General features: G+C 39.9%; 1 protein-coding gene and 1 pseudogene across 1 annotated transcript; both read left to right on the top strand.

Annotated features, from left to right (window-relative positions):
* Positions 1 to 1,229: 1,229 nt before the first annotated feature.
* LOC139188281 (cell division topological specificity factor homolog, chloroplastic-like) lies at positions 1,230 to 2,919 on the top strand. Its single transcript, XM_070805544.1, has 2 exons — positions 1,230 to 1,429; positions 2,132 to 2,919. Exons 1-2 carry the CDS (start codon positions 1,334 to 1,336, stop codon positions 2,726 to 2,728), a joined length of 693 nt encoding a protein of 230 aa, XP_070661645.1. The 5' UTR covers positions 1,230 to 1,333; the 3' UTR covers positions 2,729 to 2,919.
* A 560-nt stretch (positions 2,920 to 3,479) lies between these two features.
* On the top strand, positions 3,480 to 13,693 carry LOC139188097 (uncharacterized; annotated as a pseudogene).
* Positions 13,694 to 15,140: the final 1,447 nt, after the last annotated feature.

The following is a 15,140-nucleotide window of genomic DNA, read 5'->3' as shown; positions in this document are numbered from 1 at the left end:
TCATTTGAGTTCACTCACCATTTAAGCATATAGTCCATGCACACACTTATTCTAAAACTGTCCATATACGAGTACTAGCACAACAAACTCAACTTCACTGTCTCAACTGAGGAATGTTAAGGTTTCATCTTAAACCAGTTAACAATAACCGGATTAACCAAACTTTATTTGATGCAAAGTGTCTTAACTTTTCAATATGAGACAATACTCTATTTCCTCGCCTAAACAACAAAGCCCAATTGTGTCATCACTTCCCCTCCCCTTCTTTGCAATGCCGGCCCAGGCCCAATGCAAGCAGGGTGACCGTTCGGGGCCCAAAATAATTAGGGACACCAAAATTATGAGGGTGGTATATTTATATATGTTTTCATAAGAGTATAAATTTATAAAATTTGGATCAATAACAAGGAAATTTAACTAGAACTGGTGGTTTTGTTGTTTGAAATTAATGAGGAGATCTTGGCTTCAAAACACCGTGTGTGCTTATTTACTTTTCAACTTTTACAAATTTCTTTTCATAAGAGTATAAATATATAAAATTTCGCTAAATGATCAAGAAGTTTAATTAGAATCAATGGTTTTTGTTGTTTAAAATTAACGAGAGATCCTAAGTTCAATTAAAGACTCAAAAACATAATTATTTTTTGTCTCATATTGACAAAGTTAGTAAATAAGAAAAAATACCTCACGATTTATACAAAAACACTTTAAAAGTTCAGATGGAAAACAAAACGCATATCTATCTACTTGTAAATCCGGAGTTTTTTTTGTTTCCTTCTTACGATACAAAATAAATTAGTTTTTCCGTGTTTATAAATTATTAAGTTTGAAGTGCTTTTCTAAATATCATTTTATCGATATTTTACATATGAAAACAAATAATTTTCTTATATAAAATGATGACATATTTTTTGACATCATCTCGGATCTCAAAAATCCCTAGACTGCCTTGCTTGTTTGTAAGCTCCCTAGATTTGACCGACGCACAAATACAGAGTTTCTGATTTTCTTGGCGCAACATCCAATTTTCTTGTCGACAATCTACATGCATTGCATGTCCTTGAAAAGTTAGTAGATTTGAAGAACAAGCAAAGGGTAATCTTATGAAACAAGGTATTATCTAGGATTTTTTTTTTTTCCTTTTCGAAGTAAAGACAATTTAGTTACACAATTACATTAATACCCTCTGCTGGTTTCCCTCTTTCTTCCGTCATGACCGTTAAAAACCTACCCAAGTACATAACGCCACACTTCAGCTGGAGCTCTGAGAGAAACAAAAACCCAGTTGATATATTTCCGAAGATTTCATACATATTTAGATAGTAAAAGAAAAATGGCTTTTTCTGGTGATTTTGGAATCTCTGCAATTTTTGGAACTTTCCCTTTTAAGCACCACCACTCTCTGGGAATCTCTCTCCAACCCTCCAAGGTTTGCATTTTCCCCCTTTTATTTTTGCTTCTTTTTCTGCAAAAGATTTGAAATTTCATGCATTTATCCAACTGGGTTTCTAGATTTATCTCCAGTTGCCTCATTCATTGCTGGAAATTCGCAAGTCTTGTTTACAATTTGATTTCTATGGCTGCCGGTTCTGCTTTTTTTTTGTGTTCTTGTCGTTGTTCTGTCTATTTATCCTTTTAATGTCAATTTATGAAAATTTAATATGAAAAGAAACATTATTGGATGGAAATATCAAAGCAGCAGTTATGTAGGTGCTTTTTTCTGGAAGGTGAATGGTGGGGCAAATTTTTTACTGCTTTCATTATGTAGGTGCTGAGATTTTGCACTAATTTTCCCTGCTATCAAGTAAATTTTAGAAATTTGGATTTGACTAGTTTTTCAGATTTCATTTGAAGAATACCTAAACCGGGAGGTTTGGGAGTAACGCATAGCGCCTGATTCTTTTGTTTAGTGTAAGCATGTCGCTTAAGCAATAAACCAACCATCAACTTCCATATCCTTTAGTTTTCGAAATTTAGTTTACAAATTGAGTCTCCCTAGCATTACCCTTTTACTGAAATCTGTTGTATTAGATTTGTCAACAATCCTCTCAAACACCTACTGCCGTCATATGGCTTCAACTTCAAGGAACGGTTTATATTTCAGGTCTGATGCTCTCTCGTATATCTGCAGGTAAAATATAACGGTTTCAATGGCGGAGGTAGTTTTCCTCTGATGAATCAAACGTCTTTCTCAAATCTAGTTTGCTATAGCTCGAACTCGAAGTGTCACTATGACCAATCATTTGGAATTGAAGGAAACAGTGAACTCTTTCCGGGACCTATAAGCCAAGAAACAGAAGGCTTTCTCCTCAATGCTATAAACATGAGCTTTTTCGAGCGCTTGAATTTGGCATGTAAGATATTGCTCCCTTCACCATCGACACGAAGGACTTCCAATGCAAAGATTGCAAAGCAGCGGTTGCAGATGATCCTCTTCTCTGATCGATGCACAGTAACTGATGAGGCGAAACAGAAGATTGTAAGCAACATTGTCGGAGCTCTGTCCGATTTTGTGGAAATAGACTCGAAGGATAAAGTCCAGCTTAGTGTCTCGGAGGATCAGGACCTAGGCACCGTGTACTCCGTTACAATCCCCGTTCGGCGTGTGAAGCCCGAATATCAGGACGAGGATGATGTTGAGGGCATATCAAATGGTGAAGACATGGATACAGGGGGCATGCAACAGATTGAAGAGAGAGGGAAAGACAGAGAAGGGGGCATGCAATAGATTAATTTTTTTGTAGTATTTTTATAGATTAATTTATAATATGAAGGGTTTTGATTATAAATATGAATTGCTATGAATCGGCAACAAACACTTTTGATACGAACTACTAATCACCTTTTGGGTAGTCAAGTATCATTCAATTGTTAAACCTAAAATAAGGAGGATAATTGGAGATGGTTCCATGTCATGCATCTTGAATATTCTTTTTTAGCATAACAATATATTTTACGTTAGGAGGAGAAGGGAGTTCGGCTAAACCACACAATAGACAGCCTAAGTTGGTATCAAATTCGCTATCTTGAATTGAATGTAAAAATAAATAAGAGTAATAATAAAATAGATACAATGAAAATGAAACGACACTTGTACTTTATATTTGACAGAAAAATGAGAGAAATTTGATTCGATTATAATTATTAACAAACTCCACCACATGAATACGATTAAAGGATTTTTTTTTTTTTAGGGTCATTTTGGTTCCCTATCAATCTAATTGTTATATTGAAACTTTGTTTGTTTAAAAAAGTTCGGCAAAAAGAGATATTATAATGTTCAGAAAATATACATTAAGACTTGGGTTCCAATGAATACGATTCCTAAGAAAGTAAGAAACTATTCTTGTGTAAGAAGGAATCCTCATAAAAGAAGGGAAACCTAATAACACAAGGGAAACGAGTTTGTATATAATTACAAGAGATCAACCTCCTGAAGCCTCTCTGACTGCTTAAACATAAGAAACAACGAAATTACAATGGAGCAGCTACTTGTACTCTGCTCTGAGCTCTTCTTCCTCAGAATCCTCCTGCCTTTGCTTTCATGGCTTCCCCTTACTGCTACTCACTTTCACTCCCTTCCATTCCCAAGCCACCAAACCTCAATAAAATCCAACTCCTACCCACCAATCTTCACACCCCGAACCTGTTTTCTCGCTACATTTCTACAATTCGGAGCCGCGGAATCCGAGCTTCCAACTCATCGTCCTCCCAGTTCAATATGATGCTCGAAAGCCCAGCGAGGAACCATGAGCATCGAAGATACTCGCTGCTTGGTTAACCACAACGTGGGCAATTGGCAAAGTTCCTTCTTTGTAAGTATCTGGTTTGCTCTCCAAAATTTGGCATGTTTTTGGTTGCTGAGAAAATGAAGGAAAATATGTGAATGGTCTTTTGTTTTATGTTTTGTTTGTCAAGGCTGCAAAAGTTTCAAAATTTCTGAGCAAAATGCATGTAATTTTTGTTGGGTTGGTTGGTCCTTAACTTGGTTTCTGGGATTAGTTAGTGAAATGTTGAATTGTTGTTCCGGCATTTTCTGGGTAGCCAAACAGATAAATTATGTTCATTTAATAGGAATCAAATGAGTCCCCATGATTTATTAGTTCTGATTATTTATTGGTTTGGGAGCATATGCTCCAATCAACTTTACACGGGACACACAAAAGAAGTACTTTGATCCTATTAGACGGGGGATGGTGAAGAAGCTAGGACATAAGGGTAGAGTTCAAGAGAGCAAAATACGTTTAGGAACGTGGAATATAGGAACCTTAACGGGAAAATCTATGGAAGTGGTGGAAGTTATGGTGAGGAGAATGATAAATATTATGTGCCTACAAGAAACTAAGTGGGTTGGTCGTAAGGCAAAGGATCTAGAAAACTCAGGGTTTAAACTTTGGTATTCGGGCACAAATAGAACGAGAAATGGTGTTGGCATCATCGTGGACAAGACCTTGACACAAGATGTTGTAGATGTCAAGAGGGTAGGAGATAGAATCATGGCAATCAAGATTGTAATAGGACAAAAACTTATCAATGTGATTAGTGCGTACGCACCTCAAGTAGGGTTGGATACGAGTTCGAAGGAGAAATTTTGGGAAGACCTTGGAGACTTGGTGTAAGGAATTGCTTAGACGGAGAAGTTATTTATAGGAGGAGATTTAAATGGACACGTGGGCAGGGAGACAGGCAACTATGGAGGTTTTCATGGTGGCCATGGTTTTGGGGAGAGAAACGAGGATGGGGAAGCTATCTTGGATTTTGCAATGGCATATGATCTCTTCTTAGCCAACACCTTCTTTAAGAAGAGAGAAGAACATGTGATCACCTACAAGAGTAGGTCGTCAAAAACACAAATAGATTTTCTTCTAATGAGGAAAGGGGATCGTATAACTTGTAAGGATTGCAAAGTTATACCAGGAAAGAGCGTGGCTAATCAACATCGCTTGTTGTTGATGGATGTACATATCAAAAGAGTGAGAAAAAAGAACAAGACTTGGAAGTGCCCAAGGACTAGATGGTGGAATCTAAAAGAAGAAAAACAAGCCATTTTCAAAGAGAAAGTAATCACCCAGTGTGTGTGGGATAGAGAGGGGGAAGCTAGCCAAATGTGGGATTCCATGGCTGGTTGTATCCGAAAAGTAGCAAAAGAGGTATTAGGAGAGTCCAAGGGCTTTGCCCCACACCAAAAGGAATCTTGGTGGTGGAATGAGGAGGTACAAACAAATGTGAAGGCTAAGAAGGAATGTTGTAAAGCCTTATACAAGGATAGGACCGATGAAAATGGTGAAAGGTATAGAAAAACGAAGCAAGAGGCGAAGAAAGCTGTGAAAGAAGCTAAGTTAGTGGCTTATGACGATATGTATAAGCGACTAGATACCAAAGAATGAGAGTTGGATATCTATAAACTAGCTAGAGCAAGGGAAAAGAAGACAAGGGACCTAAACCAAGTGAGGTGCATCAAGGATGAGGATGGAAATGTTCTTGCTACAGAGAACGCGGTTAAAGACAGATGGAGAGGTTATTTTCATAATCTTTTCAATGAAGGACATGAAGGGAGTGCTTCTTTAGGGGAGTTGAGTAACTCAGAAGAGTGTAGAAACTACTTTTTTTATCGTCGAATCCGGAAGGAATAAGTGGTGGTAGCTTTGAAGAAGATGAAGCATAGAAAAGTAGTAGGCCCAGACGATATACCAATCGAAGTGTGGAAAGTTTTGGGAGAGACAGGTATAACATGGCTCACTGACTTTTTTCAATAGGATTTTGAAAACGAAGAAGATGCCAAATGAGTGGTGAACAAGCACTTTTGTGCCTATCTACAAGAATAAGGGCGACGTACAAAATTGCATGAACTATAGGGGTATTAAGCTAATGAGTCATACAATGAAGCTCTGGGAGAGAGTCATTGAGCATAGATTGAGGCAAGAGACACGGGTTTCGGACAACCAATTCGGGTTCATGCCAGGGCGCTCAACCATGGAGGCAATCTATCTCTTACGAAGATTGATGGAAAGATATAGAGATGGGAAAAAGGATTTACACATGGTCTTTATAGATTTGGAAAAAGCGTATGATAGGGTTCCAAGAGACATTCTTTGGAGGATTTTAGAGAAGAAAGGAGTACGAGTAGCATATATCCAATCTATAAAGGATATGTATGAAGGAGCCAAGACTGCCGTAAGAACTCATGAAGGACAAACCGAAAGCTTTCCCATAACTGTAGGATTACATCAAGGCTCATCCTTAAGTCCTTACCTTTTTGCGTTGGTAATGGATTAGTTAACAGGGCATATTCAAGATGATATTCCTTGGTGTATGCTTTTCGCAGACGATATAGTGTTGATAGATGAAACTCGGGAAGGGGTAAATGCAAAGCTTAACCTTTGGAGAGAAGTGTTGGAATCTAAAGGTCTTCGCCTAAGCCGATCAAAGACATAATATATGGAGTGCAAGTTCAGTGCAAATGGAGGCCAAAACGAGTTAGGGGTGAGGATCGAAGATCAAGAAATACCAAAGAGCGACCGTTTTCGTTACCTAGGATCTATCTTGCAAAAGAACGGAGAATTAGATGGAGATCTCAACCATAGAATACAAGCTAGATGGATGAAATGGAAGAGTGCATCCGGCGTGTTGTGTGACCGCCGTATGCCACTGAAGCTCAAGGGAAAATTTTATAGGACGACAATAAGGCCAGCGATGCTGTATGGTACAGAATGTTGGGCGGTGAAGCATCAACACGTACACAAAATGGGTGTAGCGGAGATGAAGATGCTTCGTTGGATATGTGGGCACACGAGAAAGGATAAGATTATGAATGAGGATATCCGGGGTAAAGTAGGAGTAGCCGAAATTGAAGGAAAGATGAGAGAAAATCGATTACGGTGGTTTGGACATGTGCAAAGAAGGCATACTAACGCTCCAATTAGAAGATGCGACTATGGGACAGAGGTTCAGGGCCGAAGGGGTAGAGGAAGACCTAGGAAAACTTTGGAAGAGACTCTAAGAAAAGACTTAGAGTACTTGGATCTAACGGAGGACATGACACAGGACCGAGCACAATGGCGTTCCAAGATTCATATAGCCGATCCTACTCAGTGACTTGGATTTTCAAAGTCTCCAACCGAGAAGTTTTCCTCACTCAGGAAATTAAGGGAACACTACCTCAACCTACATGCTCCACTCACAAAGCTTCAACAAAAGAAAATTAAAAAAACTTAGCGAAGAAGGCTTTGGTGTATTTAACACAATACGTTGAAATGAAGGAAAGCTTATTTATTGATATCCCCGATAAGTTACAAATATGTACATATGCATGAGTCAAAATAAACAAACAAGAGGGAGCCTTCACAAAGGTTGCTTAGGAGAAGTCTCAGCAGTCGGTAAAGCCCTAGAAAGAGAAGGCACCGGAGGGGGATCATTCGAAGCCTCAGTACTGGACAGAACCCTAGAAGGAGGAGGCATTAGAGGTTGATTATTTGGAGCTTCATTACGCGGTACAGCCCCAGAAGACGAAGGCAATAAATGCCTTTGGAACAAACCCACAAATCTCTGATGATCAAGTAAAACCTGACCATCAGATTCCTTCATCTGGTCAAGCTTCCTCTTTATGTTTGTAGCATAGTCATGTGCGAGCCGGTGCAACTGTTTATTCTCATGCTTGAGCCCTCTAATCTCCTGTTTGAGACTCATCACTTCAGCCGCCAATGATTCAACTTGGCGGGTTCGAGCAAATAGGCGTTGGGCCATATTAGACACAGAACCTACACACTGAACACTGAGAGCCAAATAATCCTTAACAGCCAACTCATCAGACCGTTTGGAAATTAGTCTGTTATCTTTGGGAGTGAGAAGGTTCCTGACCACCACCGCAGCGGTCATATCATTCTTCATCACGAAATCCCCAACGGTAAGAGGACCAGTAGGGGAGACGAAGGATGGGCGCCATATGTTGTCTGGAGAAGGCGTGGCTGCCTCTTCAACAAGGTTTAAGTCAAAACGACGGTCGGAGGGGCCAGACATTTTCAAAGGTGTTGAAGAGAGAAGATGTCGGACAAATCAAGATCTTAGAAGTGCAAGAATGGAGCTTCTACTGGTGAAGATTCAAGTGTGCTTTGGAACTTAATGTCAGCCTCTATAAAAATTTGCACCCGACCGAGCTTTAGAAATCGAAGAGGCGTTTGCTTTCTCAAAAGCTGGGCTGCTCAGAGACCACGAGGGTCGATCTCAGAAATCGAAGAGGCGTTTGCTTTCTCAAAAGCTGGGCTGCTCAAAGACCACGAAGGCCAATCTCAGAAATCGAAGAGGCGCTTGCTTTCTCAAAAGTTGGGCTGCTCAGAGACCACGATGGCCGATCTCAGAAATTGAAGAGGCACCTACTTTTCCAGCCTTGTCAGCACCTGTCACACGCACACTCAGCTTTGCGAAAATTATGGGCATTCTGTCGAAGATTTCTGGTGAAGTAGAAAGCACATGAATCTTACTGTTCAATCACCCACTTCCCACACGCAACATTAGCTCATGGGTACCACATATAACTTTGTCAAAGTTCTCTGATAAAGTTGAGACACGTGAAGCTTGCAACTCCCACTACATCGCTCTGACCAAGAAGGGTAAAAGAATAGCAAAGAAACAATACTAACAAAACTTAGACACATAAATTTTGAAGGTCTAGCTACCATATTATTACCCACAAGGGTAAAGGAACAGTACCACTGCTGGATAATTGGAAAGTCTCTGTGTGTCAACCTCTGTGCTTCGTGGCAAGGTAGACTAGCAAACATGCCCAACCTTTACTCACATTCGAGAAAACACTCCCAACAAGATTGCTTGCTCCAAAATCGAAGAGGCACCGCCCTCCGAATCTCGAGAGCCAGACTCCCAACATGATTACTTTCTCAAAAATCGAAGAGACACTGCTATCCGAATCTCGAGAGCCAGACCCCCAGCAGGATTGCTTTCTCAAAAATCGAAGATGCATTGTTCTTCGAATCTCGAGAGCCAGATCCCCAACAGGATTGCTTGTTCGAAAACCGAAGAGGCACCACTTTCCCAACTTCAAGAGCCGGATTTCGTTGGATAAAGCTTGTCTGTAATCTTCACACGCAACATCAGCTTTCCAGATACCACAGACCATTTTTTCAAAGTGCTCTAACAGAGTTAAAACATGTGAGGCTGGCAGCTCCCACTACCGTGCTATGACCAAGCAGGGTAAAGGAATAGCATTACTACTTGTTGTTAGGGAGACTCCTATATATGTCGACCTCCATCCCCAACGGACAGGCAGACCTGCAAAAATGCTCAACCCTTCCTCATATCTGAAAGGGCACTCCCAATGAAGCCTTTCGAAATATTCAACTTTCTTTCCCCCCGATAATACCTCTGTAAACAAGCTATACTAGAGCAAGAATATCTCATATCATCAGGGTTAAAAGCAAGAGTATCCCATATCATGCTTTTTCCCTGTCTTTTCCTTTGGCTTTGTTCTTACCTGCAAGACAAGGAGAAAGAAAGCAATCAGTCAGCACTTGGAATCAAGCTTCCAGTTAGAAACTGACTGCCTGGAACCCCTTACCTGATTACTTACCTGGCATTGCTCTCGAGTACTCATCTTCAACATCTTATGTTTCCAGGGAAGATATCGCATCTACGAGAGGAACAAATAGGGCAAGTGAGAAGGATACAAAGAAGCATGTGGAGACAAGCGTAACAGCACACGTGCCGATACATCCACTACTCTGTCAAAAGCAAAAGTATCCCATATTAGCAGGGTCGAACGTACTCTAGATTTGATGGACTTGTTTTGACCCTCAAATTCTTTAGTCGGCCTTATACTCTGGAGGAAACCAGAAAACCCTCCAGCCCAGTTCAAGAATAAGCCTGTGGAAAGTTACTTCTTCAAAAGCAAAAGTATCTCATATCATATCTTCTCATTTTTCTTCTCTTTATCCTTCATGCTGCCTGCAAGATAGGGAGAATGTGAACAATCAGCCGGTACTCGAAATCAAAGTTCTGATCTGGGACTGATTGCTTGGAGCTCTGATTGCTTACCTTGTCTGTCACCTCTTTCAGCAGATCCCCTAGCTCGGCGACTTGGGGGACTCCTACTACATGGTTTGTATCGCGCTTGACCAAGCCTGAAACTACAAGTAAGCTTCAAGTGAAATTGATACATTACATTGTGCATCTCCACCAGTTAAAGATACCACCCCTGGATGGAGGAAGAGTACTTCCAGAGAAGATGCCACATCTACCTATGAGACAGATAAGGCAAGTCAAGACGATACCACACTCCGGTACTTAGAAGTTTCGTGATTACGAGATCATTCTCCCACAATATTTCCTAATGTCATTTGTACTAAATCATTCACTTGTACTCACTAAAGGAGAGCTTGAACCTATGTACTTGTGTAAACCCTTCACAATTAATGAGAACTCCTCTATTCCGTGGACGTAGCCAATCTGGGTGAACCACGTACGTCTTGTGTTTGCTTTCCTATCTCTATCCATTTATATACTTATCCACACTAATGACCGGAGCAATCTAGCGAAGATCACAAAAAGCGATCGTTTTCGCTACCTAGGATCTATCTTGCAAGAGAACGGAGAATTAGATGGAGATCTCAACCATAGAATACAGGCTGGATGGATGAAGTGTAAGAGTGCATCCGGCGTGTTGTGTGACCGTTGTAGGCCACTGAAGCTCAAGGGAAAATTTTATAGGACGGCAATAAGGCCAGCGATGTTGTATGGCACATAATGTTGGGCGGTGAAGCATCAACACGTACACAAAATGGGTGTAGCGGAGATGAGGATGCTTCGTGGGATGTGTGGGCACACGAGAAAGGATAAGATTGGGAATGAGGCTATCCGAGGTAAAGTAGGAGTAGCCGAAATTGAAGGAAAGATGAGAGAAAATCGGTTACGGTGGTTTGGACATGTGCAAAGAATGCCTACTGACGCTCCGGTTCGAAGATGTGACTACGGGACAGAGGTTCAGGGCCGAAGGGGTAGAGGAAGACCTAGAAAAACTTTGGAAGAGACTTTAAGAAAAGACTTAGAGTACTTGGATCTAACGGAGGACATGAAACAAAACCGAGCGCAATGGCGTTCTAGGATTCATATAGCCAACCCCACTTAGTGGGAAAAGGCTTTGTTGTTGTTGTTGTAGTGGTTTTTTAGCAATTTGATCCTGTTGGGAATCTGTTGCTTAAAGTGAATACAAAGCTTGCCACTAGCTCTTATGGGGAAGATGAACTCATCAGTCTCATTCAAACGTAAATTTCGGAATAGCACAAAGTTTAAGATTGGACGAAACTAAACTTGTGTATTGAATGTCAGTGAGGATTATTAGTTTGTTCTGATGTTTTGATGATATCTTGCTTTGCAGATTATATATTAAGCACTGCGTTTTGTGAATTAGAAGATGAGGTGGAGGGGGCAGAATACAGAATTAAAGAAACCAACATGTTTACTGTATACAAGTATCAACAGGTGAGGTAGTTTAGAGATTAGTTTTTGTGATGAATTGTTTTCTGTTGAATATCCATTGTGATTGATCAGCAGATTGGGTTCTTCCCCAATGAGAAAGCGTTGTCCCTAAGGTACCAGATGGCTGGGATGTTAGAAACTATGCTAAGACAAGGGGTTCTTGGGGAAGATGACACCGTTGAAGAATCACCAAAGTGAGTGGTTCCTCCCTCAAATGCTGTTCTTTATGATTCCCCGATGAAACTATAAACAATGAGACTATAGTAATTGTTGCAAAAACATATTTCTCGTCCATTGGTGTGTTGAATTAAGGTGAATTTGGTGAACATGTTTCTAGTTATTCTACTTGAGCTTCTTGTTTCTTTTTTTCTTCATAATTACATGTTGACCTCCGTCACATTCAGAGGGGGCGTTGGGGGTGCACAAAAGGTGCAGTGGCATAGGGCCCCAAATTTTTTGATCCTCCCTTATATTACACATTAGTATAAATTTCTAATAAAAAAAAGTTTTAAGCTGAAAAGAAAAATCATCAGCATCATTACAATTAGTTAAGCGAAGCTTGAACTCAATATATTAATTTTCTTCTTTTTTTTAATAATAAAAAACTTATATACTACTTTCTTCCACTTTTCTATTAAGCAATAAAAAACTAACTTGTGTATTACTTTCTTCCACAAATACAAATGTATTTTCATATCTCTATTTTAGCTGTGCTCCATTTTTTTTAAAGATGAACCCAAAATCATGACTTTATTTTGGAGATTATTCAATTTGTAAGTGGGATGCTGATTTCAATTAAGTTTGGATATTGATTGTTGAGCTTTGTATGGATATATTGTCCAACAACAATTTTTTTGTTTTAAATAAGGAGGGTCTTTTTATTAAATTCGCACAGGGTTCCCAAAATGTCAGAGACGGCCCTGGTCACATTTCTAACCGAAATTGTTTTACTGACCCTATGTCTATTTGTCTTCTTCATTTTTTTGTTCACTGTGTATAAATCTAAAGCTTCCTTCCCGTCGTCCTGCTATTGTATGTGAACGTTGTCTGCATTCACCAGAGAAAGATATGTGAGTAAGAGCTTTCCACATCATGGACCCAAAAGGCATTATCGAAATGATTGTCATCTTCCTGGAGGAAAGAGGAGATGGGGCAGTTCTTCCTCCTGCGCTCAACAATAACTTGGTAAGTTTCACGAAGAAAGCTAGTAATAGCACTGAAATTTTGGTTTTTATAGTTGCATTTTTGTTTTCGGCTGTGATGAGTAAAATTAAGTTTCCTTTGATGGTCTCAGGAAAACAGAGACAGGATTTTGCCATTTCGTACGTGGAAAGATCACTCTGTAGCAAAACAAGGTGGCGCTTATGAATGGAGTGCGCTATCCACACATCCCTTTTCACCTCTTGTTAATTTATGTCCTTTGATATTATTCAATTCATCCAATCCGACAGCCGAAAATTAAAAAGGTGTGAGAGAAGTAAAATATGATGTGTGAATATCATACCCTTTATGAATCAACAATGGCTGAAGCTGATACAGTAGCAACACTTGAGATGGATGGTAGGGGCCAAGTTATTCAGTCCTTCCCCTCCAAGAAAATCACTCTTGAAAGAACATGGAACGTAAAATCGAAATGCTTGATTGATAAAAGTGCAAAGAATCAAAGAACTCATTATTCAATAAACGTAAGTACACCTGTTAATTTTGGTTTATATTTTGCTAAGTTTCAGTCTTTTCTTCCTCATTTCACTTCCCATCATTCATGAAGAGGTGTGCTATTCACACACCTCATTTTACTTCTCACTATCCCTTGATAATTTATATCCGTTGATCTTCTTCAATTCTTCCGATTCGACGGCCGAAAATTAAGAAGGTGTATGATAAGTAATATAGAATGTGTGGATATCACACCCCTTCATAAATCATGTCGGGGCATCAGCACCACCTCCACTTTGGGTGACGTTACCACTAATGTGCCTTGGAGGGAATCAAGTCGGACAACTTGATTACTTTGAACGGAGGTTACCAGATGACTCTATTGCCAGGAGGCATGTACATGGGATGCCTATGTGATATAGGAAACAATGTTGCAGAATCATAGTCGTTCCATTTGGAGTTCTGTTGTCTCGAGGCTGCAAAACAAATAACCAACTTCAAACACAGCAAGATTCATAGAGGCAAGAAAAACCAGCGAAGTAATGAAAAATGATGTCTTGAACTTGCCAATCTCCCCGAGAAGAAGTAAACCTGCCCGTTTGAGAGGCCATTCATGCTCTTGACCAACTCAAATGATGGCTTAGAATCAGATCCAAAAGTCACTGATCCTCTGTGGTCTCTAATGACAACTCCAGACCCTGCTCCTGGGAGGCTTTATCTCATGCACTATCACAGTTTTCTTTGAGAAAACCAGATAGGAAAGGAGCACATGCCGAATGGAGAGAAAGTGGGATGGGGGAGAAGTTACCAATCAATAGTAAACGAAGGAGCATCTTGTCCATACGTGCCAAAGGGTGAAAGCCCAGTTAGATAGAATCCATCCCCTCTCATTAGCAGTAAATCATGAGTTTCTTGATGTCTATACTGTTAGGAACCTAATTGGACTTGACTAACATGATATGGATGAAATGTAGTTATCATGGTGCACAAACTGATTTAAGAGTTGTAAAGGTGGACCGCTTCTTACAAACAAGGAGATGCGGATGTCTTTGACAGAAAGAAATAGCCGACGATCCACTAACTACTCATAATGCTTGAAACCAATCCCCATGATAGATGGAAGTTGATAAAGGTTATGCCTATGTAATTGAATTCCCTGCTCGCAAAGAAGATGTTCTGAACAAACTAGGGTTCTACCACGTTTGAAACTTAAGGTCTTTAACAAGTAGAAGAATTCCATTTTCAGTCTCAACAAATGGCTGCTCCAGGTATGATAGTTTTTCTTGCACAATTAGTAATCTGGGAACCTTTGTTATTAATTAGGGTTTTGCCTGTGTTAATGCATGGTTTTACATGAACTAATGACATACTTTACTTACCTGGTTTCTAAAATATAGCAGTCCAGAGAGGTGATAGACCGGGGGTTTGGTTTGTATGCCCTGCTACTGCCAAACCACACCATTTCAGACTGAGATACTGATATCTGGGAGAAAAGATAACCGATTTTCCATTTAATTTTATTTTCCTGCTTTGATTGTGGAATTGGGGTTGGATAAAATCTGTGCGGGTCAAAAGTTTTGGGATCCATACAGAAATAAAAGATTATGTGAATCGTGAGGTTGGTTGGTAGTTGTGGAAGTAGCAAGCAAGGAATTGCAACAGGGGTGACCGCGAGTTTCTCAAATATCACACAGGCGGGCACTATGCAAGGGAGAGAAAAATGGAGAGCAAGACTCAAAAAACACAGCAAGATTCAAGATCAAGACTAAAAAACAAATATACATTTACCGCGTTATGCAATATCTAGCTCTCCTACTCTTGGGGTCTCCTAGCCTTCTGTCTAGCCACATAACAACTCAACAAACATACATTCACAACAACACAGTAAATCACAAACTCTACTCACACAAGATTTTCAATTGGAACAAACATGACCCAAACAAATGTCAAAATTAATAAATAACGATAAAAATTCACAGCACAGGGTCAATTAGAATCTA

Source organism: Malus domestica, chromosome 09 (genome assembly GCF_042453785.1).
Source record: "Malus domestica chromosome 09, GDT2T_hap1".
Classification (NCBI taxonomy): Eukaryota; Viridiplantae; Streptophyta; class Magnoliopsida; order Rosales; family Rosaceae; genus Malus; species Malus domestica.
This window is presented reverse-complemented; position numbering and strand designations above follow the sequence as displayed.